The sequence below is a fragment of the Piliocolobus tephrosceles genome, chromosome 10 (assembly GCF_002776525.5).
Source record: "Piliocolobus tephrosceles isolate RC106 chromosome 10, ASM277652v3, whole genome shotgun sequence".
NCBI lineage: Eukaryota > Metazoa > Chordata > Mammalia > Primates > Cercopithecidae > Piliocolobus > Piliocolobus tephrosceles.
Genome location: NC_045443.1, coordinates 107867790 through 107894933, shown reverse-complemented (window position 1 = coordinate 107894933; position 27144 = coordinate 107867790). Strand labels below are relative to the sequence as shown.

The window sequence follows — 27144 nt, the reverse complement described above, 5'->3', positions numbered from 1 at the left end:
ACAACTTTTTTTTTTTTTGGAGACAGAGTCTTGCTCTGTTGCCCAGGCTGGAGTGCAGAGGCACAAGCGTGGCTCACTGTAGCCTTGACGGGCACAAGTGATCTTTTCACCCAGCCTCCTGAGTAGCTGGGATTACAGGCCTGGCTAATTTTTGTATTTTTTGTAGATATGGGCTTTTGCCATGTTGCCCAGGTCGGTCTTTAACTCCTGGGCTCAAGCCATCTGCCCACTTCAGTCTCCCAAAGTGTTGGAATTACAAGCATGAGCCCCTATGCCCAGCCATTTTATTTTGTTTTTAAATCATGCCTTTAAAACCATATTGGCAGCCAGGTGCCGTGGTTCACATCTGAAATCCCAGCACTTTGGAAGGCTGAGGCAGGTGGATCACCTGAGGTCAGGAGTTAAAGACTAGCCTGACCAACAAGGTGAAATCCTCTACTAAAAATACAAAAATTAGCTGGGTATGGTGGCAGGAGCTTGTAGTTCCAGCTACTCAGGAGGCTGAGACTGGAGAACTTCCTGAACCTGAGAGGTGGAGGTTGCAGTGAGCCGCAATCACGCCACTGCACTCCAGCCTGGGCAACGGAGCGAGACAAAATAAGTATCTTAGAGAGGATTAAGATAGGATACCATAAAGGGACAGTGAGGCAAGAGCCAACTCTATTGGCATGGGACATGAGAAGGTCTTCAGAAATTCAATGGCCTAGTATATCATATTTACCTGTGAGAATCGACTGGTCAACTCTTAGTGTGGTAGATTTGATGGAAGTTAACCTTATATCAGCAGGAACTTTGTCACCAACTAATTAGGAGAAAAAAAAAGGCAGCTGAAATGAGCAACTTTTACAACTATGTTATCTAAAGATGAATTTGTCTCCAAATCAATTTTTAAAGATAATAAATGATCTGCATATAATACAAATACATAAAATTCTGTTAAAGCAAGCAATGTGATCAACCTTTCTTGGGGTAATAAAAAACTTTAGATGGATTCAAGATTTGAATTAGGAAGGAAGAGAATGAGGCTTAAGGAAACCTAACTACATACATTATTCTAACAAGTTTTGCTCTGTATCTTCAGACAGGCCTTCAAGCTTTCACTTTAAAGAATACTTTCCTAGTTAGCAATAATAAGTAACATATTTTCTTAGGTTTACAAGGCACAGCAAAGAGAACAAAGTTGTGTATGCCATGATTCATTCCATCAAAAAGGCTAAATTATTGTGAACAGGAAGCAAATGGCCCCCTTTAAAAAGATACTCAACGAAACACATGGCAAATGCAAAATCAAACTATACACTAACACTTTTTTTTTTTAAAGACAGGGTCTTGCTCTGTCACCCAGGATGTAGAGATCAGTGGGGCAATCACAGCTCACCGCACCCTTGACCTCCCACTTCAGCTTCCCAAGCAGAAGGACTACAGGTGCACATCACCTGGGCAACAAAGCTAGTCTCCATCTCAAAAAGCAATATAAAATAAAATGTTTATTTCCAAGTTAGTCTTAGCTCTTTTCACTATTTCAAACCCTTTGATATGCTCATAAACATGTAATTAATCATACTAAAATGACAACTTCCAAAGGTATAAAGAAACACCTCTGGAGGCCGGGCGCGGTGGCTCAAGCCTGTAATCCCAGCACTTTGGGAGGCCGAGACGGGCAGATCACGAGGTCAGGAGATCGAGACCATCCTGGCTAACACGGTGAAACCCCGTCTCTACTAAAAATACAAAAACTAGCCGGGCGAGGTGGCGGGCGCCTGTAGTCCCAGCTACTCCGGAGGCTGAGGCAGGAGAATGGCATAAACCCGGGAGGCAGAGCTTGCAGTGAGCTGAGATCCGGCCACTGCACTCCAGTCCGGGCGACAGAGCGAGACTCCGCCTCAAAAAAAAAAAAAGAAACACCTCTGGGAAGGTGTAGCAAACTAGTAACACTGGGCAGCTGGGGCATATATCCTTTGATACCTTTTGAAATATCAATTAATGGGAGGCTGAGGCAGGAGAATGGCGTGAACCCGGGAGGCAGAGCTTGCAGTGAGCTGAGATTGCGCCACTGCACTCCAGCCTGGGCGACAGAGCGAGACTCCGTCTCATTTAAAAAAAAAAAAGAAATATCAATTAAATGAATAATAAACCTCTTGCATAACCTGAAGATCTTTAAGTCAACTGAGTCTTCTTTCCTAGGCCAACAAGTTCCTTTAATAGCTCTAAAAGGGCCCAAATCTCAGCCCCTTTCCTTGATGTGTATCAAGTGAAATGCTGCAACATAGCCCAAGTAACAGATAAAGCCATGCACCTTGAGAATAGTGCCCAGCCCTCTGCTGGTATTCAAGTATTGCTGAATGAGTGCACAATCACACGAAGCAGCTGGACATAAAACAGCTGTCCACTAATCCCAACACTTTGGGAGGCTGAGGCGGGAGGATCACTTGAGGCCAGGAGTTCGAGATCAGCCTGGCCAACATGGCAAAAACTCATCTCTACTAAAAATATAAAAAATTAGCCAGGAGGAGTGCCTGTAGTCTCAGCTACTCAGACGGTTGCAGTGAGCTGAGTTCACACCACTGCATTCTAGCTTTGGAGACAGAGCGAGACTTTGTCTCAAACAACAATAACAACAAAACAGCTGTCTGTGATTTTCTGAAAGATAATTAACATGGTTTTCTAAGTCTTATGCAAGGGCGCAGCTACAAATTAGATAAGCAAATTCTCCCATACTTGCAGATGGCATTTTTAAGTCAAATCATTTTTCAGACTTAACTCTCCATACTGAATTGCATGTTACCAGTCATACACAAAATGGCAAAATAGCACTCCTGTCCAAAAAGTAAACACTGAACTTATTTTTTATTTTCTTTTCAGAGACAGAGTCTTGCTCTGTTGCCCAGGCTGGAGTGCAGTCGCATGATCTCGGCTCACTGCAACCTCCACCTCCCGGGTTCAAGCAACTCCCCTGCCTCATCCTCCTGAGTACCTGGGACTACAGGCGTGTGCCACCACACCTGGCCTAATTTTTGTATTTTCAGCAGAGACAGGGTTTTACTATGTTAGCCAGGCTGGTCTCAAACTCCTGACCTTAGGCAATCCACCCGCCTTGACCCCCCAAAGTGCTGAGATTACAGGTGTGAGCCACCACACCCGGCCAGCATTGAACTTCTTAAACCTTCAAATTAGTTCTGATTTTTCTCCACTTCGGAGCTTAAGTTCTGGGAGAATATGGTTTACTTTTTAAATCTGAGTGCATAGAAACAACCCTATAGCCTAAGTAAGCAATGTGGTCACAAGGTGGCACAGAGTTTGTCAATATATAATCTCAAGAGGCAGAGATCACCCTTGCATTTGACTGCAGGGACACATAAGCTAAGGTGAAATTCCTGCTGGAAATGCTTATGCAATGAACAGCAATATTCAGACTGAATCAATGAGAACCTTTCATTTTAACATAATTCTGCTCTAACTACACTGAAGAGAGTACATCTAACAGATAATTTATGACAACAAAGTAACTATATTCTAAACTCTAGTGGTCTTTAACAGCTAACACGCCTTATACTGCACTATTTCTGCCTGTCATGATTAACCTGATCCTACATGCCCTCAAACATTTCAAAATGAGGACAAGTGCAATGATGAATATTATGACCCTAAATGGAAAATTTATTTCCAAATGTTCATTTGGTGTCTGAGGATCTGATTTATGTCAATGTCATGATCCTATGTAGTAGAAGACTTCTGTCCAATGTGAGATAATGGTTGTCAATCTATAAACACTATTTTATTTCTGCACTGTAACTGATGACCACAGATTTAAACAATTCAATATATAAACCCTAGCTCATACTCTCATATACTTGATAAATTTTAAAAGGCCAACAAATCTAATATTTAAATTGAGTACAACCTACAGGAGGATGCAAAAGCAATGTTTTGGTATGTATTTTGCTGTGTTTCAGCAGAAGCTCAGAGGATTTGAAATAAATAGAAAATGTATTTTTCAGGTAAGAAATACCAAGGTTAAATTTCTCGGATAACACTGCCAACATATTACAGTTGAGTATCCCTTACCCAAAATGCTTGCAACCAGAATTTTAAAACTGAAATTTGGAGTGTTTGATTTATATTCTTACTGTTGAACATCTCTAAACAAAAAACCCAAAATCTGAAATGCTCCAATGAGCATTTCCCTTGAGCATCATATGTTGGTGCTCAAAAAGTTTCTGATCTTTGAGCTTTTCAGATTAGGGATATCCAATCGTTATCTAACAATATAGCACATATATACTATTATATATATATTTAGTATTGGTCCTACCTAACACTAATAGTTACATCTACAGGACCAACAGGTAGTATAGGACTATAGGTCTTACCTATTGGTCGTATAATATAAATATACAGTATGTGTAGTATATATTTATTATATACAGTAAGGCCTGACACAGTGGCTCAAGCCTGTAATCCCAGCACTTTGGGAGGCCGGGGCAGGTGGATCACAAGGTCAGGAGATCGAGACCATCCTGGCTAACAGTGTGAAACCACGGCTCTACTAAAAATACAAAAAAATTAGCTGGGCATGGTGGCAGGCACCTGTAGTCCCAGCTACTTGGGAGGCTGAGGCAAGAGAATGGTGTGAACTCGGGAGGCGGAGCTTACATTGAGCTGAGATCGCGCCACTGCACTCCAGCCTGGGCGACAGAGTGAGACTCCATCTCAAAATAAATAAATAAATTATATTCAGTATTAATATATACTATATATTATGTATATGAAAAATTATATTTATACTGGCATTATAAGGAAACCAATATGTACTCTTTCCCTAAGGGTCTACTAAAATATATGAAAGGGGTTTCTTTGCTGTGCAGAAATTGTATTGATACACATTTAACTGTTGGCCAAATACTGAGGAACATCTTAAATGTCATATGCTAGAGGAACAAATGCTAGAGAACAAATGTCAAATGCCTGGGAAGCCCTTAAATACTGACCACAGCTGTTCTGAATGTTTCCATCTTACAATTTCCATTCTAATCAAGTGGCAATTAAATATTTAGAAACGACAAGAAGAGTTTTCTGGGGGTCTTTTACAGATTCTTTAAGAGTATGATTAAATGCATTTGGAGTGGGGTCTAGGAATCCACATTTTTTTTTCATTTTTTATTCTTACAGACAGGGTCTCACTCTGTCACCCAGGCTGGAGTGCACTGACGTGATCACGGTGAACTGCAGCCTTGAACTCCTGGGCTCAAGTGATCTTCCCACCTCAGCCTCCCAAGCAGCTAGGACTACTGGTATGTGCCACTGCACCAGGCTAATTTTAAAATTAAGAATCCATATTTTAAAAAAAGTTCTACAAATATACTAGAAAAATTAATACAACAGAAAATTGCAGTAACTAGGGTCATGGATCCTATGAACCACTTTTCTGTTGTGCTGTTTCTCATCTACCAGGCACACCAACTCGAAGCTAAAAAGCTTCAAAGCCTCCCAACACTTGGGAAATGTGCTACCTTAGAGTTTCTATGTTTAATTGGCTTCTATTAGAAACTGATCTTGGCCGGGCACGGTGGCTCAAGCCTGTAATCCCAGCACTTTGGGAGGCCGAGACGGGCGGATCACGAGGTCAGGAGATCGAGACCATCCTGGCTAACACTGTGAAACCCCCGTCTCTACTAAAAAATACAAAAAAACTAGCCGGGGCGAGGTGGCGGGCGCCTGTAGTCCCAGCTACTCCAGAGGCTGAGGCAGGAGAATGGCATAAACCCGGGAGGCGGAGCTTGCAGTGAGCTGAGATCCGGCCACTGCACTCCAGCCCGGGCGACAGAGCAAGACTCCGTCTCAAAAAAAAAAAAAAAAAAAAACAAGAAACTGATCTTTGTAGAAAGATATTGAAGAAACATAAATCCAAACCGGTTTTAAAAACCTGCCATAGACTGGGCGCGGTGGCTCACGCCTGTAATCCCAGCACTTTGGGAAGCTGAGACAGGCAGATCACCTGAGGTCAGGGGTTCGAGACCAGCTTGGCCAACATGGTGAAACCCCGTCTCTACTAAGAATACAAAAATTAGCCAGGCGTGGTGGTGGGTGCCTGCAATCTCAGCTACGTGGGAGGCTCAAGCAGGAGAATCGCTTGAGCCCCGGAGGCAGAGGTTGCAGTGAGCCGAAGTTGCACCACTGTACTCCAGCCTGGGTGGAGGACTCCATCTCAAAAACAAACCAACCAACCTGCCATATTCTAGTATTTTCTTAGTTAGAAGGACCATCACATCATCTTGACCAACCAATGTCCTCTTCATTTTATGCACAGCAACTCAGGCTAGGAAGTAAAAGGAGCCTTCTCTAAGGAAGCTCAATTAATGAAAACCTTTGTTCAACTTGCTGTGTGACTGTTATATTCCTTTTGTTGATATTAGAGTCAATTTAGGGTTGACTCTATTAGGAAAACAGGTTCTCTTAGAGTTAAAAGGTCCATGAAAGTAAAGGTCCACTGAATACTTTTAAAGTGAAGACACAACAATTTCCCTTTGTCTGGAGAGGCTTCTGTGAATTTCAGACAAAGGATTTTGTGCATGAAGAGCAGGCAAGGCTGTTCCGATGATCATATCCTGTAACATTTCCCCAGTGAGGCATGTCAATGCCCTTAGGGCAAGTGGTAGTGGAAAATTCTCACTCTTGCCAAAGGGATGCTCCGCAATTTTTTCTTTCAAAAGTTTTTCTCTGACTCTTTGGATGGAGGCGGGTATAATAAAAGAATAAACTCTGAATTACCTTCCATTTAACACCTGACATCTTTCAAATTCAGCTCTTGAAAATCCACAGCTCTTTAATTTGCTATTACAATAAAGATTTCCAATCTGAACAAAATCCTCACAGTATACTTGAAGTTGGGTTACCAAGAGTGCAAGTAAGAGTTCACTAAATTATCAGTTTGCCACATTTTAGAACTCAATGCAAGTGTTCTTTTAACCTTACAAGAAGTGTTTATAAGCCATGATACTTAAACATTATGTGTACCACTTATGTCAAATATAAATACTGATGGTTAAAACTAGCATTATTCAGGCCGGGCATGGTGGCTCATGCCTCTAATCCCAGTACTTTGGGAGGCCAAGGCGGACGAAGCACTTGAGGTCAGGAGTTTGAGACCAGCCTGGCCAACATGGTGAAACTCTGTCTCTACTAAAAATATAAAAATTAGCCTGGCGTGGTGGCTGGCGCCTATAATCGTAGCTACTTGGGAGGCTGAGGTTGCAGTAGGCTGAGGTTGCAGTGAGCTGAGATTGCGCCACTGCACTCCAGCCTGGGTGACACTGTGAGACTCCATCTTAAAAAAACACAAACAAACCAAAAACCAGCATTATTTTTTTTAAAAATTCTTTTTACTAATCAATTGTATTATGCATTTTAAAAAACCTAATTTATTGTGGCAAATACCAGAGTTATTAAAATCTTTTATAAGAAAAACACTATGTAAGACCAGAAATTACCTTCTAAATACCACTACTGTTTTTAAATCTAAATGGCTCCTAGGAAAAGCAAGCCATAACAGAATTATCCTAAACTACTTAAACATTTGTGACTCAAACATTTTCACTGTGTTTCCAATTTGAGTCATAAATTTTGTAGTTTAGCAGACTGAATGAAATTCTTCATTTGAGAAGCTCTACTTGACTACTTTAAACTACTTCCAGGCCTCACGGTGAACAGGGAAGGAACATTACACAATACCATAGTATACTACTATGGTTTGCTTCCAATCTGTTTCTTAGACAGTACTGTCTTTAAAATGGCAAAAGTGATCTCCTCCTGTTTTAAAATCTTTCAACAGCTTCTTTGGCATCCCAACCCGGGCTTATAACAGCCTCCACGACCCAAGTGCTGTTTGCCTCTCACCCTCTCACCTCCCTCTGAGCACCACACACTATGTTCTTCAGTTCCTCTAACTTGTTTCTGGGCCTTCACATACCCTTCCTTCTCCCATAAATAGTAAGGCTTTCCTCTAACTCCCAGATTAGGCTGGCATCCCTCACTGTGTGCCCACAGAGCATCCTGTCCTTTCCTTACACTCGCATGGTTTTCATGAATCTTCCACACTAAAACCAAAAGCTCCATACAGGCAGAGTCACTCAGACACCACTGATCTCCTAGCCGTACCATTATACCTGGCACATAGTGGGTGTAGAATAAAATATTTGTCAATGAATAAAGTACTTGGTACACATATTTCCTTTAGTATACATGTATCAAAAGACTTCTAATTACCAAGTTGAAGAACATCACAAAGCTAGAAACAATAAAAAATTAGGGTCCAAAGAGATAACAGCTTTGGTTAAGCTAAATGAGGTTCAATAATGGTAGTTGCTTAAATTCTACAGTTAGACTAAAACCAAAATAATCCATGCCAGGAAAAGTCTAGAAATTTAGGAATGGGGGGATGGGAAGAACACCTGAGAAAGACTGTGATTTTAGCTGGTAGAGTAATTAAGGCTGCCAAAGAAGTTTCCATAGACTGTCAGAAGACAAAAAATGTCTAGAATGACAACCAGACTCTATTTACATAACTGCATTCAATCTGGGTACCAAAGAGAACTAACTACCAAGATGGTGAAGGGTTTGAAACAAACGCTAAGACTAACTTGGAAATAAACATTTTATTTTATTTTACTTTTTGAGATGGAGAATAGCTTTGCTGCCCAGACTGAAGTGCAGTGGCATGGTCTTGGCTGGCTGTAACCTCCACCTCCCAGGTTCAAGTGATTTTCCTGCCTCAGCCTCGCAAGTAGCTGGGATTACAGGTGTTCCTCCCCACACCCAGCTAATTTTGTTTGTTTTGAGATGGAGTGTTGCTCTGTAGCTCAGGCTGGAGTGCAGTGGTGAGATCTCGGCTCACTGCAACCCCTGCCTCCCGGGTTCAAGCAATTCTCCTGCCTCGCTCCCAAGTACCTGGGACTACAGGCATGCGCCAATGTGGCCGGCTAATTTTTGTATTTTTAGCAGAGATGGGGTCTTACCACATTGGCCAGGCTGGTCTCAAACTCCCAATCTCAAGTGATTCGCCCGCCTCAGCCTCCCAAGGTGCTGGGATTACAGGCATGAGCCACTGCACCCGGCCAAAAATAAAAATTTTAGGATACAACATACTGCTAACATTTGACAGTCCTAGGACTGCCACAAATTGCCACATGCTCCTGCATAAGTTACAAACTCTGAGTTTTAGTCTTCTCATCCCCTAAAATAAGGTTTCATAAGCTCCCCTCCAGATCTAAACTGGTAATAAATAAGATTTCTATGTGGTCCCAAATTAAAAAGCTAACATTAAAAATTAATTAAAAATTTTAAAAAAACAGACAAAATATACTTTAGCTCATAAGGAGTATTTTATAATGAACTGACTAAAAAAATGACATTGGTCATTAAGCAAGCAAGTTTCCACTAGAGTTATAAGGGGTAGAAAGGTAACCAATTCATTAGATGTTGCAGAGGCAACCATGCACTAAGCAATGTTAGAGTACTCCCGCCTACCTACCAACCAATAGAGATTCTTATCACAAAAGAAAAATGTGCACTTAAAAGGTCAAACACCATTCCTTTTCCCCTCTTTCAACAAATATATAGTTAACAGTATATATTCTGAACATCTCTTTATGCATAACATTTACTAAAACGTCCCTAAAACAATATCAGACCTTTTATATTTATCCACACCTGTCTCATTTTAAAAAGTGGCTGTATAGTAATAATAAGCAGTGAAATTTTGAGATTGTTATTTCTAGACCAGGTACTGCTGGAAGAGCTTCAGAGGTTACTAATTCAATCTTCACAACTCTAAGGAAGGCTCTATTATCTTTACTCCCTCCCTGTTTATAGATGAGGAAAATGAGGCGCTAAAAGGTACTTGTTCAAGGTCACAGTATTTCACAACCATACCATGAACTAAATGAATCACCCTCCATTTTTATGGCTATCCAGTTATTTCTAACATTTCCTTTTACAGTGTTACAGGATTAACATCTTTGTGTATATCTTTTACTTTTGCATACAAATATATACTCCCACCAAGTTTATGTCCCCCCTATTTCCCCATTCTCTCAATCTTGTATTTTTCTGGCACTGGTAATGCCAAGCCCTTTGTTTTACTTTTTTTTTTTTTTTGAGACAGTGTTTCATTCTTGCTGCCTAGGCTGGAGTGCAATGGCACGATAGCGGCTCACCGCAACCTCTGCCTCCTATTCTCTCAATCTTGTATTTTTCTGGCATTGGTAATGCCAAGCCCTTTGTTTTACCTTTTTTTTTTTTTTTTTTGAGACAGAGTTTCACTCTTGCTGCCCAGGCTGGAGAGCAATGGCACGATAGCGGCTCACCGCAACCTCTGCCTCCTGGGTTCAAGCGAATTCTCCTGCCTCAGCCTCCCGAGTAGTTGGGATTACAGGCACGCACTACCACACCCAGTTAATTTTGTATTTTTAGTAGAGACAGAGTTTCTCCATGTTGGCCAGGCCAGTCTCCAACTCCCGACCTCAGGTGACCTGCCCACCTCGGCCTCCCAAAGTGCTGGGATTACAAGGTGTAAGCCACTGCAACTGGCCGCCAAGCCCTTTGTTTTACATGCCTGTAACCCCAACACTTTGGGAGGCTGAGGGTGGGTGGATCTCTTGAGGTCAGGAGTTCGAGACCAGCCTGGCCAACATGGTGAAACCCCATCTCTATTAAAAAAAAAATACAAAATAGCCAGGTGGGGTGGTGCACACCTATAATCCCAGATAATGAGAAAGTTGAGGAAGGAGAATCACTTGAACCCAGGAGGTGGAGGTTCTAGTGGTCTGAGATTGTGCCACTGCCCTCCAGCCTGGGTGACAGAGTCTCGCTCTGTCTCAAAAAAAAAAAAAAAAAGTTCCATTATCTTTTAATATAAGAGTTGGTCATAGTTAAATCTGGCCATCTAGGTGGTTTTGTGTCAATGCTTAGGAAAGGTGGTTCCCTTGGCTGGCCACGGTGGCCCACTCCTGTAATCCTACCACTCTGGGAGGCGGAGACAGGCGGATCACGAGGTCAGTAGATCGAGACCATCCTGGTTAACATGGTGAAACCCCGTCTCTACTAAAATAGACAAAAAATTAGCCAAGCATTGTGGCGGGCACCTGTAGTCCCAGCTACTGGGGAGGCTGAAGCAGGAGAATGGCGTGAACCCAGGAGGTGGAACTTGCAGTAAGCCGAGATCACGCCACTGCACTCCAGCCTGGGTAACAAAGTGATTCCGTCTCAAAAAAAAAAAAAAAGGAAAGGTGGTTCCCAAACCACATGGTTTCTTCTCCTTTGTCCAAAATCTTCATCTCAGTAGCAAGAATGAAAAGGTTGGCACTTCCTGGTACTGTGACTACCACTGAATCATGGGGAGTGGAGAGTAGGTGATTACAGGAAATCAGGAAGGAAATGCCAGCCCCATGAAAATCAGGTCAGGCTTCAAGATCAACTGGCCTATCATGGTCTGATGGTTGAGAAGATCTCTCATTTCTCACAGTTCTTAATGTCTTAGCTATTCTGATAGTGCTCAGGAGCTCTCAAACTCAAAAACTCTCTCTCTCTCTTTTTTTTTTTGAGACGGAGTCTCGCTCTGTCGCCCAGGCTGGAGTGCAGTGGCCGGATCTCAGCTCGCTGCAAGCTCCGCCCCCCGGGTTTACACCATTCTCCTGCCTCAGCCTCCCAAGTAGCTGGGACTACAGGCGCCCGCCACTTCGCCCGGCTAGTTTTTTTTTGTATTTTTTAGTAGAGACGGGGTTTCACCGTATTAGCCAGGATGGTCTCGATCTCCTGACCTCGTGATCCGCCCGTCTCGGCCTCCCAAAGTGCTGGGATTACAGGTTTGAGCCACCGCGCCCAGCCTAACTCTCTACTTCTAATTCATCTATGCTGATTTTTGTTTTAGACTATTTTGCTCTTCTGCTTATCCATTTTCTAGACTAGTAAGTTATACTTTGGCTTTGGAAACACAGGTATGGCTTCCAGGATTTACAGAACAACTGAAACAATTTCTTTTTTTTTTCCTTGGCTCACTGCAGCTTCCCTCTCCTGGGTTCAAGTGATTCTCGTGCCTCAGCCACCCAAGTAGCTGGAATTACAGGCACCCACCATCACACCTGGGTAAGTTTTGTATTTTCAGTGAAGACGGGATTTCACTGTGTTGGCCAGGCTGGTCTCAAACGATCTGCCCGCCTTGGCCTCCTAAAGTGCTGGGATTACAGGCATGAGCGACCACGCCCGGCCTGTACTTCAGTTTTTAAAACCAAATAGCTAGAATCCTGAGGTGGACTTTCTAAGGAGGAGGACAAATGAACCTCCTGAGCTATTGCATATAAGATTTCAATATATGTTTTTGGGGAACAAAGTCCATAAATTTCATTAATTCTCAAAGGGACTGTGATCTAGAAATGATTAAGATCTGCTCTAGAGCTTTGCTACTCTAATTATTGACCTGGGACCGTGTTAGAAATGCAGAATAATCAGGCCCCATTTCAGACTGAACCAATCAAAACATACATTGTAACAAAATCCCCAGGTAATTCCTACACACATGAAGTTAGAGAAACACTGATCTAAGCAGTGTGCGAAATCTTAAGGCTCCCCTCCCCACCCAACCTTTTTTTGGGAGACAGGGTTTTACTCTGTCACTCAGGCTGGAGTGCAGTGGGATGATCACGGCTCACTGCAGCCTCCTGGACTCAAGCCATCTTCCTCTACCTCGGCCTCCGGAGTAGCTAGACTACAGGTATACACCAACACATCTTGCTAATTTTTTTTTTTTTGAGACAGGGTCTCATTCTGTCACCCAGGCTGGAGTGTACTGGCACAATCTTAGCTCACTGCAGCCTTGACCTCCCAGGCTCAAGTGATCCTCTCACCTCAGCCTCCCGAGAAAAGGGGACTACAGGGGTGCGCCACCATGCCCAGCCAATTTTCATTTTTTAAGAGATGGGGTCTTTCCATGTTGCCCAAGCTGGTCTCAAACTCCTGAGCTCAAGTGAACCTCCTGCCTCAGCCTCCCAAAGTGCTGGCATGAGCCATGGAGCCCAGCCTCACTATGCAAATTTTTAAAACTTTTTTGTAGAGACAAGGTCTCAGTATGTTGCCCAGGCTGGTCTCAAACTCCTGGGCTCAACCTCCTGCCACGGCCTCCCAAAATGCTAGGATTGCAGGGATAAGCCACTGCACCCGGCCAACACCCCCTTTAAAAAAAAAAAAAAAAAATTCTCATTTTCATATTTTACAAAAGACTTTGGTACAGAGATTGTCGTGGCCCACAAAACCCAAAATACTGGCTGGATGCTATAGCTCACATCTATAATCCCAGCATTTTTTTTTTTTTTTTGGAGATGGAGTCTTGCTCTGTCGCCCAGGTTGGAGTGCAGTGGTGTGATCTCGGCTCACTGTAACCTCCGCCCTCTGGGTTCAAGCAATTCTCCTGTCTCAGCCTCCAAAGTAGCTGGGATTACGGGCACCTGCCACTGCACCCGGCTAATTTTTGTATTTTTAGTAGAGACGGGAGTTTCACCATCTTGGCCGGGCTGGTCTTGACCTTGTGATCCACCGGCCTTGGCCTCCTAAAGTCCTGGGATTACAGGCTAAGGCAGGAGGATCACTTGAGGCCAGGAGTTCAAGACCAGCCTCAGTGACACAGTGAGATCTCGTGTCTATAAACAAACGAAAAACCAACCAACCCACAAAGATAGTATGCCAACTCCTCTGCTCTACAGCATCCTCTATTTTGTGTTAAAGAGCATTTAATGTTTGCTAAATGTTTAAAGTCAATTTCAATCCCAAAAGGTTTCTAAAAGCGAAAAAAAAGTCCACATACTATCTAAATCACCCTTTTAGAGCAAGAAAGCTCCTTAAAACATTACTCCAATTACCTAATTCTGCAGAGGTTAATGTACATAGTCCAACGTCATGCAGAACTGGGATCATAATCCAGGTTCTTTTATGAATCCAGTCATCTATTTCACAACTCTGCCTTTTACTCAACTGCCTCAAATGCAGTTTACACTTGCTATTAAATCTCAGTACTACGTGTTGACTGTCTGAAGTGAAAGTTTCCTTCCTTTAAATTGCTGTCAAGTTTAAGAATTATTCTTTTTATTCCCAAGTAAATCTTGAAATTGCTGGCACCACTATTGGCTATTAAGTCTTTATTTTAGGAAATAAAATTATCAATTTCTGTACAAGTGCTAAAGCAAATGCAATTTTATGTTAAGATCGTGTCACTTCCACTACTTACATAATCTTAAAAGATGATTCGCTCCAGAGTATATACTACAAGACAGAAGTCACATGAGGATATTATTTCCTAGTGCTATTCATCAACTCTGGGTTACCAAGATACATAAACTTTGTTTTAAACAACCCTGAAAACAGTGTTCTTGAGAAGTCAATAAATAACCCCTGGGGCATATACTAGAAGCCCCAAAATTCTAAAACTAAGACTTCTGGCCAGGAATGGTGGCTCATGCCTGTAATCCCAGCACTTCGGGAGGCCGAGGCAAGAGGATCCCTTGAGCCAGGAGTCTGAGACTAGCCTGGGTAATACAGGGAGACCTTGTCTCAAAAAAACACCCCACAAAACCATGGCTGGGCACAGTGGCTCACGCCTGTAATCCCAGCACTTTGGGAGGCCAAGGGAGGCAGATCACTTGAGGTCAGGAGTTCGAGACCAGCCTGGCCAACATGGTAAAATCCCGTCTCTACTTTAAAAAAAAAAAAAGGAAAAAGAAAAAAAGAAAACAGAAATGACTTAGGCTATTATAGCTTGATTTACTTTCATAATGTCAGCAGACAATACAGAAAGCTTAAAAACAATGATGTGCATTTCTCATAAGATTATGGTTTTAGGGCCGGGCGCGGTGGCTCAAGCCTGTAATCCCAGCACTTTGGGAGGCCGAGACGGGCGGATCACGAGGTCAGGAGATCGAGACCATCCTGGCTAACACAGTGAAACCCCATCTCTACTAAAAAATACAAAAAAAAACTAGCCGGGCGAGGTGGTGGGCGCCTATAACCCCAGCTACTCCGGAGGCTGAGGCAGGAGAATGGCGTAAACCCGGGAGGCGGAGCTTGCAGTGAGCTGAGATCTGGCCACTGCACTCCAGCCCGGGGACAGAGCGAGACTCCGTCTCAAAAAAAAAAAAAAAAAAAAAAGAAAAAGATTATGGTTTCCATCCATCCAGAGAAGTATTTTCTTGGCCTTAAGATAATGCAGAATTACTGTGGCTTCATAAGACGTGAACATGTAGGTCATTTTCTCTTTTTTTTTTGAGTCAGGGTCTTACTCTGTTGCCCATGCTGGAGTGTAGTGGCTTAATTTCAGCTCACTGCCGCAGCCTCGACCTTCTGGGCTCAAGTGATCCTCCTGCCTCAGCTTCCCGAGTAGTTGGGACTACAGGTGCGTACCACCACATCTAGCAAATTTTTGTATTTTTCGTAGGGATGGGATTTTACCATGTTGCCCAGGCTGGTCTCGAATTCCTGGACTCAACTGATCTACATGCCTTGGCCTCCCCAAAGTGCTGAGATTACAAGCGTGAGCCACTGAGCCCAGTCTGTGTGTGGGTTATTTTCTCCATGTTTTTATTTGCCGTATCAATTTCATTTGGCTCTTGTGTTCTAGATACTTAAGATTCATATTAGCATTTGCTATGTATGCTTACCCGATTTCTCTTTGAAATGATTAACTGGTATAGCAACATCTAAAATTTAGTTTCCTGGCTGGGCATGGTGGCTCACGCCTGTAATTCCAGCACTTTGGGAGGCTGAGGTGGGTGGATCACTTGAGGCCAGGACTTAAGAGACCAGCCTGGCCAACATGGTGAAACCCTGTCTCTACTAAATATATAAAAATTAGCTGGGTGTGGTGGTGGGTGCTTGCAATCCCAGCTACTAGGGAGGCTGAGGAAGGAGAATCGCTGGAACCCAGGAGATGGAGGTTGCGGTGAGCTAATCGGTCATGCCCTTGCACTCCTGCCTGGGTGACAGAGTGAGATTCCGTCTCAAAAAAAAAAAAAAAAAAATTAGTTTCCTTAACTCTCTCCATATCTTCCTCAAAAAACCATCTATTCCAGCTTAGTCTTTGAAAAGTTCAGCCAGAACCATCCTACCAGATATCTTCCAAAAGCTGACAAAGAATTTTAAAGTCAGGAGATGACCCTTACATTCCAAACAGTGACTACAAAAAGGTCTGTTCCTTTCTGCAAATATCAAAATAGTTAAGTCAGTACTTTTTTATTTTCAGCTTCAAATTAGTTTACAACATTATCCAGTTTTCCAACACATCTGAAAGACCCCTTCACATCCAATTTCATAATGTAAATGAAAATATAAAAGTTACCAGGTCTAAAAGCACAATTTATGCCGGGCGCGGTGGCTCAAGCCTGTAATCCCAGCACTTTGGGAGGCCGAGACGGGCGGATCACGAGGTCAGGAGATCGAGACCATCCTGGCTAACCCGGTGAAACCCCGTCTCTACTAAAAAATACAAAAAACTAGCCGGGCGAGGTGGCGGGCGCCTGTAGTCCCAGCTACTCGGGAGGCTGAGGCAGGAGAATGGCATAAACCCGAGAGGCGGAGCTTGCAGTGAGCTGAGATCCGGCCACTGCACTCCAGCACGGGAGACACAGCGAGACTCCGTCTCAAAAAAAAAAAAAAAAAAAAAAAAAAAAAATTTATGCCATTTAATCTTTCAGGCTACACAAATAATACTTTGACTGACAAGAAAAAATTCAGAATTGAAGTTCACTCTACACTTTTCACAAAACTGAATTATCAGGCTAAATGCTAGATTGCACGGTCAACTTGATTACTAATTCTAAAAGAGACAGAAGTTTAAAAGGCTCAACATGTATAGTCTTCATAAAATAAATACCTATTTATCTGGCCCAGGTTACGTAGTCACAGTATGCTTTTCCAAAATGTTCCATACAGTAGTTGTAAATGCCTTAGAATTATATCTTACCCAATTCAATGACCTGGCTGGTCCTAGTAACCCAGCCAACTATCATTTCTAATTTGGATATAAGTTTACAAACACCACGAAAGGTCACCAGAGCATACTGACAACCTAAATATTACAACTGGGCTGGGCGCAGTGACTCACACCTGTAATCCTAGCACTTTGGGAGGCCGAGGTGGGTGGATCGCCTGAGGTCGGGGGTTTGAGACCAGCCTGACCAATATAGAGAAACCCTGTCTTTACTAAAAACACAAAATTGGCCAGGTGTGGTGGCACATGCCTATAATCCCAGCTACTAGGGAGGCTGAGGCAGGAGAATCGCTTGAACCTGGGAGGTGGAGGTTGCGGTGAGCTGAGATCATGCCATTGCACTCCAGCCTGGGCAACAAGAGTGAAACTCCGTCTCAAAAAATAAATAAATAAATATGACAACTGTAACAAGGCTTCCTCAACATGATAAAGGGCACCCATGTATGAGACCCACACCTATGTCATACTTCACGGTGAAGGACTGGACGTTTTCCCCCTATGATCAGTAAGACAAGGATGTCTGCTCTTGGTACTTCAACGTTGTATTGGAGATTCTAAGCAGGGCAATTAGGCAAGAAATAAAGGGCATCCAGACTGGAAAGAAGTAAAAACATTTTCATTTGCAAATGCATGATCTTGTATTCAGAAAATCTTAAGGAACCCATAAAAACTATTAAAACTAATGAGTTCAGCAAGATTGCAAAGTACAAGATCAGTACATAAAAAACAACTGTATTGCTACATGCTAGCAAAGAACAATATGAAAATGAAATTGAAAAACTGAAAAAAGAATTCCTAACTCAAGGCAGATTAAAGACTTAAATGTAAGGCCGCAAACTGTAAATACCCTAGAAGAAAATATCCTAGGAAATACTCTTCTCAACACTGCCCTAAGCAAAGAATTTATGACTAAGCCTCAAAAGCAAATGCAACAAATAACTTGACAATTGGGACCTAGTTAAACAAAAGAGTTTCTGCACAGCAGAAGAAATCTATCAACAGACTAAACTGACAACCTACAGAATGGGAGTAAATAACTGCAAACTATGCACTCAACAAAGGACTAATAACCAGAATCTGTAAGGAACTTAAATCCACAAGAAAAAAACCAAATATCACTGTTGAAAACTGGGCAAAGGGTATGAAAAGACACTTCTCAAAAGACAACAATCGAGTAGTCAACAAACATATGAAAAAACATCACTAGTAGAGAGATGCAAATCAAAACCGCAATGAGATAGCATCTCACACCAGTCAGAGTGACTATTACGGCTAGGCACAGTGGCTCACGCTTATAATCCCAGCACTTTGGGAAGCTGAGGTGGGAGGATCACTGGAGCCCAAGAATTCAAGACTAGCCAGGGCAACATAGTAAGACTTCATCTCTATGAAAAAAATTAAAAATTAGCCCGTCATAGTGGTATGTGCCTATAGTCCCAGCTAACTTGGAAGGCTCAGGTGGGAGGGTCACTAGAGCCTGGAAAGCCATGGCTGCAATGAGCTATAATCATGCCACTGAGTTTCAGCCTGGTCAACAGACTGAGACCCTGCCTCAAAAAAAAAAAAAAAAGAAAAGAAAAAAAGAAGAAAAAGCAAGGGGGGTGGAGAATACTTATACACTGCTGGCAAGAATGTAAACTAGCTCAGCCCCCGTGGAAAGGAGTTTGGAGATTTCTCAAGAAACTAAAAACAGAATGACCATTCAACCCAGCAATCCCATTACTGGGTATATATCCCAAGAAAAAGAAATTGTGGCCAGGCGTGGTGGCTCACACCCATAATTTCAGCACTTTCGGAGGCCAAGGCGGGTAAATCACTTGAGCCCAGGAATTCGAGACCAGCCTGGGCAACATGGTGAGATCTCGTCTCTATGAAAAACACAAAAATTAGTAGGGTGTGGTGGGCACCTGTAGTTCCAGCTACAAGGAGGCTGAGGTGGGAGGTTGCACTGAGCCGAGATCACACCACTGCACTCCACCTTGGGCGACACAGTGAGACCCTATCTCAAAAATAAATGTGGTATATATACACCATGGGATGCTACGCAGTCTTGCAAAAGAATGAAATCGTGTCCTTTCCAGTGAAATGGATGCAGCCAGAGGCCATTATTCTAAGTGAGTTAACAAAGAAACAGAAAACCAAATACCGTATGTTCTCACTTGTAAGTAGGAGCTAAACACTGGGTACACATGGTCATTAAGATGGGAACAACAAACACTGGGCACTCCAAAAAGTAGGAGGGAAAGAGGGGCAAGGGCTGAAAAATTATCTGTGAAATACTATATTCATCATCTGGATTGATAGAATCAGCAGAAGCCCAAACCTCAGCATCACACTTTATATCCACATAACAAACCTGCACATGTACCTTGAATCTAAAAATTTTAATTAAAAATAAATACCACCAATAGGCCAATTTCAAGTTACAAAAAATTATTCCAATTACAAATATTTTCCCCCAAAAAACCAATGCAATACTTAATAAACTTAACAAAAGAAGCACAAGACTTGTACACTGACAACTAGTGTTGAAAGAAATGACAGACCTTAAAAAAAAAAAAAAAAGGAAAGACATTCCTATGCTCATGGATCCAAAGACTTGCTATCAAGACACATGGTACTGACCTAAGGACAGAGACCAATGGAGTAAGAATAGAGAGTCTAGAAATAAATTCTTGCCTTTGTAAATTAGTTCCATCAACTCATAAACATTATTCAGCAATAAGGAATGAAATACATGCTATATTCATGAACAAAATATAACACTATGCTAAGAGAAAGCCAGTCACAAAGACTGATTCCATTTATACGCAATATCCAGAAAAACATAGTAATCCACCAAACAGGTAATAAACTGTGGTTGTCAGGAACTGGTGGGAGGAAAACAGGGCAACAACTGCTGATGGGTATGAGTTTTTTTGAGGGTGATGAAAATGTTCTGGAATTAAGATGATAATGAGGATCACATAGACCTTGAATATACTAATAATCTGGCATTCAATAATTGCATTGAAGGCCAGGTGCAGTGGCTCACGCCAGCACTTTGGGAGGCTGATCGCAGGTGGATCGCTTGAGGCCAGGAATTCAAGACTAGCCTGGCCAACATGGCGAAACCCTGCCTCTACTAAAATTACAAAAAAATTAGCCAGGCGTGGCCGGGAGCGGTGGCTCACGCCTGTAATCCCAGCACTTTGGGAGGCCGAGGAGGATGGATCACGAGGTCAGGAGTTTGAGACCATCCTGGCCAACATGGTGAAACCCTGTCTCTACTAAAAAATATAAAAATGAGCTGGGTGAGGTGGTGCATGCCTGTAATCCCAGCTACTTGGGAGGCTGAGGCAGGAGAATCGCTTGAACCAGGAGTCGGAGGTTGCAGTGAGCCAAGATCATGCCACTGCACTCCAGCCTGGTAACAGAGCGAGACTCGTCTCAAAAACAAAAAAAAAAAGAAAGAAAAGAAAAAGCAAGCAAGCAAGCCAGGCATAATGGCCCACGCCTGTAATCCCAGCTACTTGGGAGACAGAGGCAGGAGAATCACTTGAACCTGGGAGGTACACAGGTTGCAGTGAGCCAAGATCACACCACTGCACTCCAGTCTGGGTGACATAACAAGACTCTGTCTCAATAATAATAATATTATAATAATTGTATTGAACAGACACATACACTTCAACTGTTTCTTCTGCACAGCAACTATGTTTCCATTAGGTGAACCTATCATATACTTCTGATTTCAAATTTCATTCATAGAGAACTTACGATAACATTACAACAGTCAATATGACAGTTCTGTCCTTAAGGTGCTCACTGCCTAGTAGTATAACGACAGTATTTAATAAAATGTCCACATGTATTCTAAACCTAGATGTCTGTTTTGCATTCCTGTTAGAAAGGTCACAATTTAAGAAGCAAGCAAGCAGCACTTAAGAGCCCAATGCCTCACATAGCTGGGCTTAACTAAAATAATAGCTCAGGCGTGGTGGCTCACGCCTGTAACCCCAGCACTTTGGGAGGCCGAGATGGGTGGGTCACTTGAGGCCATGAGTTTGAGACCAGCCTAGCCAATATAGCAAAACCCCATCTCTACTACAACTACAAAAATTAGCTGGGTGTGGTGGTGCACACCTGTGAGCCCAGCTACTTGGGAGGCTAAGGCACAAGAATCACTTGAACAGGGAGGCAGAGGGTGCAGTGAGCTGAGATCATGCCACTGCATTCCAGCCTGCACAACAAAGTGAGACCCTGTCTCAAAAATAATAATAATAATAATAATAATAATAATAATAATTATTATTATTATTATTAAAGAAAAAGAGCCCAACAACCAAGCAATGTATATGCTTTTAAACAATTACCATACTGTGGGGGAAGAGCTGGGGCAAAAAAAGTGGTAAATAACTACCAGAATCAGCACTATCCCTGAAGGATTCAGAAACAGGTGAAAGGAAAATGGATTTAAATTTGTACTCCGCTTGGTAGTAGCAGTATATTCACCTAAGGGATTTAAACTCAAGAGTTTTTTTGAATATTAAATTGTCTTTTGAATATTCAAATATAGGGAATGGTTGCCAGAGGCCAAGGAAGAGGGGAACAAGAAGTTAGTGTTTAAGGGGTACATTTCAGTTAGGGAAGATAAAAGTTCTGGATGGTGACAGTCCCAAAACAATGTGAACGTACTTAATGTCACAGAACTACATGCTTAAAAATGGTTAAAATGCTAATTTTATAATATGTATATTTTACCGCAATATGAATAAGGAAAATTCTATTAGACTGAAAATCTTAAGTCACATACACTGCAGATCAAACATTATTTGACCTTTCTAAACTATCAAATGCAACAACAAAACTATACTACCATATACAGAATGAAATTTCAGTGTGAAAAGCGAGATGGGGCCGGGCGCGGTGGCTCAAGCCTGTAATCCAGCACTTTGGGAGGCCGAGGCGGGCGGATCACGAGGTCAGGAGATCGAGACCATCCTGGCTAACCTGGTGAAACCCCGTCTCTACTAAAAAATACAAAAAACTAGCCAGGTGAGGTGGTGGGCGCCTGTAGTCCCAGCTACTCGGGAGGCTGAGGCAGGAGAATGGCGTAAACCCGGGAGGCAGAGCTTGCAGTGAGCTGAGATCTGGCCACTGCACTCCAGCATGGGCGACAGAGCGAGACTCCGTCTCAAAAAGAAAAAAAAAGAAAAGAAAAGCGACATAGGTCAGGGTAATAACCAAAGCTTCACCACTATGAGATCTGTGCACTTAGCAAATTTATTAATAAACTCTAAAAAATTTGCCTAACTTTCCAAAAAAAACGTGGCTTTGGTGGTACTGAAAACTGAAAAAAAGACCTGGATGTCTGCAGCATGAAGGAGCAGCATAAGATGAAACCATAGAAGACAGCAGGAGGTACACACACACAATGAAAGTTTATCAGGTCAGAGAATTTTGTATTTTAAGTGCAATGGGAAAGTCCCTTAAGGGTTTTTCAGCAGATGAATAAATAACACAACCTTTAAGAAACCGCTCTGGCACTTGTGTGGAGAATGGACTGGAGGAAGACAACAAAGGAAGCCAGAGCCTAGTTAGGAGATGATGACAGCTGCGGTGTGAGATGATGGCTAGACTAGTGTGCTGACTGAGGAAACAGAGTTCACGAACTTGGGTGTGTTCTGGAGATACAATCAGTGGTCTTATGGACAAATCAGAGGATAAAAGAGGGGGAAAAAAACATCAAGATGACTTGCAAGTTTCTCAGTTAACTAGGTTAGAATGTCTTACAAGAGATGGGAAGGACTGGCAAGAACCAGGTTTCAGAGATACAGAGAAACCAAAGTCACCAATTGAAGAGAAGCTGGCTTTTGTTTGTTTCTCCAAAAAGGATGGTGCTTTGAGGTATCACGGTTATGGTTACCTCTGAAGCTGTCTACCATTGCCATCTACTGATGCTAACTGAGGATAATGGCTTTGGGGGTAATTTCTCTAAGTCTTCAAGTAGACTCAACACACTAAAATAGCCCCAACAAGGCAAAGCATAGTGGCTCACACTTGTAAATCCCAGAACTTTGGGAGGCCAAGGCAGGAGGATCACTTGAGGCCAGGAGTTTGAGAACAGTCTAAGCAACATAGATAGACCCTGTCTCTATTTTTTAAAAAAAATTAAACAAGAAGAAGCTGAAGAAATGGTAAGCATAAAATCAAACAGAATCTCATACACATATTTAGGTGATGTCATCTACAACCTCCCCCACCACATATATTTGTGGAAAAACAATCTCCTTTCCAAAGTTAGTTCTACTAACTTCTACAGGTAGTAGAGTACCATCACACCCAGTCACGTAAACTAGAAATCTTGTCAGTATCTTTGATTTACACACTCTCCTATCTATTCAGTTATCAAAATGTGTTGCTTTGAGTCAGGCACAGTGGCTCACACCTGTAATTACAACACTTTGGAAGGCCAAGGCAGGAGGATCGCTTGAGCCCAGAAGTTCAAGACCAGCCTGGGCAACAAAGCAAGACCCCATCTTTACTTTAAAAAAAAAAAAGGCCGGGCACAGTGGCTCACACCTATAATCCCAGCACTTTGGAAAGCTGAGGCGGGAGGATCACGAGGTCAGGAGATCGAGACCATCCTGGCTAACACGGTGAAACCCCGTCTCTACTAAAAATACAAAAAATTAGCTGGGCGTGGTAGTGGGCACCTGTAGTCTCAGCTACTTGGGAGGCTGAGGTAGGAGAATGGCATAAATCTGGGAGGCAGAGCTTGCAGTGAGCCAAGATGGTGCCACTGTATTCCAGCCTGGGCAACAGTGCGGGACTCCGTCTCAAAAAAACGCTGGGCATGGTGTCATGTGTCTGTATTACCAGCCACTCAGGAGGCTGAGGCAGGAGGACCCCTGAAACCAAGGAGTTTGAGGTTGCAGTGATCACACTACTCCACTCTAGCCTGGACAAGAGAGCAAGCCCATTTCCAAGTTAAAAAAAAAAAAAGAGAGTACGGCCGGGCGCGGTGGCTCAAGCCTGTAATCCCAGCACTTTGGGAGGCCGAGACGGGCGGATCACGAGGTCAGGAGATCGAGACCATCCTGGCTAACACGGTGAAACCCCGTCTCTACTAAAACATACACAAAAAACTAGCCGGGCGAGGTGGCGGGCGCCTGTCGTCCCAGCTACTCGGGAGGCTGAGGCAGGAGAATGGCGTAAACCCGGAGGCGGAGCTTGCAGTGAGCTGAGATCCGGCCACTGCACTCCAGTCCGGGCGACAGAGCGAGACTCCGCCTCAAAAAAAAAAAAAAAAAAAAAAGAGAGAGAGAGAGAAAGAAAACAGGGAGGACAGAAAGAGGGAGGGAAGGGAGGGAAGGGAGGGAAGGGAGGGAAGGAAGGGGAGGGAAGGAAGGGAAAGGGGGAGGGAGAAAGGAACTGCTTTAGCAGGGCGTGGTGGCTCACTCCTGTAATCCCAGCACTTTGGGAGGCTGAGGTGGGCGGACCACCTGAGGTCAGGAGCTCGAGACCAGCCTGATCAACATGGAGACACCCCGTATCTACTAAAAATACAAAATTAGCTGGGCATAGTGGCACATGCCTGTAATCCCAGCTACTTGGGAGGCTGAGGCAGGACTGCCTGAGCCCAGGAGTTGAGAGACCAGCATGAGTAACATGGCAAGACCCATCTCTACAAAAAAATACAAAACTTAGCCAGGTGTGTGGTGGCTTATGCCTGTGATCCCAGTTACTCAGGAGACTGAGGTGGGAGAATCACTTGAGCCCAGGAGGTCAACGCTGCAATGAGCCGTGATGGTGCCACTGCACTCCAGCCTAGGCAACAAGAGCAAAACTCCATCTCAAAACAAAACAAAACAATCTGCTGCTTTGTAACTAAGTCAGAGGCTCACTTTTTGAACTATTCATGACCAGAATTCTGTACCCAGTGGAGATTCAGAGTTAATATTCTAGGTTGAGACCTGACAAAAACTTCTTTAAAAAGAGTGCCCCCAGATGATTCTGATGTGCACTCCTGCTTAAGAGCCACTATTCATGAACTCAAAAATCTTTCCTTCATTATTCTTAATGTTACTGTCCTCATTATCTCTTGCCTAGACTACTAAAATAGCCTCCCTGTATCTCCAGCCTTCCCCATTCTGACCTATTTTCGTCATCACTATCAGAATTCCCTAACTCAAATATTTTTTGCTATTAAAAAAAATGTGGGCCAGGCGCAGTGGGCTCACGTCTGTAATCCCAGCACTTTGGGAGGCTGAGGCAGGACTGCCTGAGCCCAGGAGTTTGAGAGACCAGCCTGGGCAACATGGCAAGACCCGTCTCTACAAAAAAATACAAAACTTAGCCAGGTGCATGGTGGCTCGTGCCTGTGATCCGTTATTCAGGAGGATGAGGTGGGAAAATCACTTGAGCCCAGGAGATCGACGCTGCAGCGAGCCGTGATGGTGCCACTGCACTCCAGCCTGGGTGACAGAGCGAGACCCTGTCTTCCCCTCATCAAAAAAAGTGACAACTGGTAAATTCTGAATCAGATCTTACATACTATTGTATCCATTTCCTAATTCTGATAATCATACTGAGGTTATATAAGAGAACATCCTTGATGTTATAAAACAAATATTATTTAGGAGTAAAGGGGCATCATGTCTGCAATATACCCTCCAACAGTTTATACGAAAATGTGTGTACACAGAGTGAAAGAATAATACACCTGTGATAAAATGTTAACATTTGTGTCAAAACAGAAATTTTTTTGCTTTGAGATGGAGTCTGGCTCTGTCGCCCGGCTCTGTCGCCCAGGCTGAAATGAAATGGTGTGATCTCAGCTCACTGCAACCTCTGCCTCCTGGGTTTAAGCAATTCTCCTCAGCCTCCCGAGTAGCTGGGACTATAGGTGGGAGCCACCACACCCAGCTAATTTCTGTATTTTTAGTAGAGACGGGGTTTCACCACTTTGGCCAGGATGGTTTTGATCTCCTGACCTCATGATCCACCTGCCTCAGCCTCCCAAAGTGCTGGGATTACAGGTGTGAGCCACTGCGCCCAGTCAAAACAGGACCTTTTAAAAAATCCAATAGCCAAGACACTTCATTCTGAGTTGTACTTTTCTTAACACTCTACTTAAGGAAGGTGTTAAATCATTTACACACACCATTTACACACAAATACTACACAGTCCCAAATAATCGACTTACTGGCATATATGTAACACTATCCTTTTTTTCTGGAAGAACAACAAAAATTTCTGGATGAGAGAATATGACAAGGCAATTTCCTTTCAGAGGCCAAAGTTGTAGAGCATCGGTTAAGGGATGCAGCTTTGAATTCTTTTCATTAAAATGAGTAAGACAATAAAAGACAAAGCACACCCTTCCCAAGTCAGTATAAAAGCATTACTACGAGATAATTCACAAATAGCAACAAAGTAAATGGTATACTTAACTCAGAAAGGTATGAAAAGCCAGATAATCTGAATAATAGTAAGTAATGACTCTCTAAGTAAAACAGCCAAAACAAGCAACCCACCTAGACTACTCTGGTTGGTTCCAGGGGTGTTGTGATTTTGGACTGTCAGAAATATGACTGCTGGGCACACCTGTAATCCTAGCACTTTGGGACACCAAGGCAGGATCACTTGAGCTCAGGAGTTTGAGACTAGCCTGAGCAACATGGCAAAACCCCCTCTCTACAAAAAATATAAAAATTAGCTGAGTGTGGTGGCATGCACCTGTGGTCCCAGCAATTTGCGGGGCAAAGTAGGAGGACTGCTTGAGCTTGGGAGGTGGAGGTTGCAGTGAGCTGAGATCATGCCACTGCACTCCAGCCTGGGTAACAGAGAGAGACTCCCATCTCAAAAATAAAATAAAATAAAAAAACAACAGCACTAATCTAGAGCAGTGAGGATACTGACCCCTTGGAAGTCTGTGGAGAGTTCTGGACTCACAGTGAATTCATGGACTCTTTGAAGCTGTTCTCTGGAATTCAGGCAGACACTCCTGGCTCAGGGTAACACGTAAGTATTTTTAAGCATATCTTTTTTTTTTTTTTTTTTGAGATGGAGTCTCACTCTGTCATCAAGCTGGAGTGCAGTGATGCAATCTCGGCTCACTGCAACCTCTGCCTCC

At 43.0% G+C, this 27144-nt stretch overlaps 1 protein-coding gene across 1 annotated transcript in view; it reads right to left on the bottom strand.

Moving 5' to 3' along the window:
- ATP2A2 (ATPase sarcoplasmic/endoplasmic reticulum Ca2+ transporting 2) overlaps positions 1-27144 on the bottom strand; it is a 69290-nt gene that overhangs the window by 25187 nt on the left and 16959 nt on the right. The window contains exon 6 of the mRNA XM_023202286.1: positions 722-802. Coding sequence (XP_023058054.1) covers positions 722-802 — 81 coding nt within the window. The remainder of the gene's footprint in view (positions 1-721; positions 803-27144) is intronic.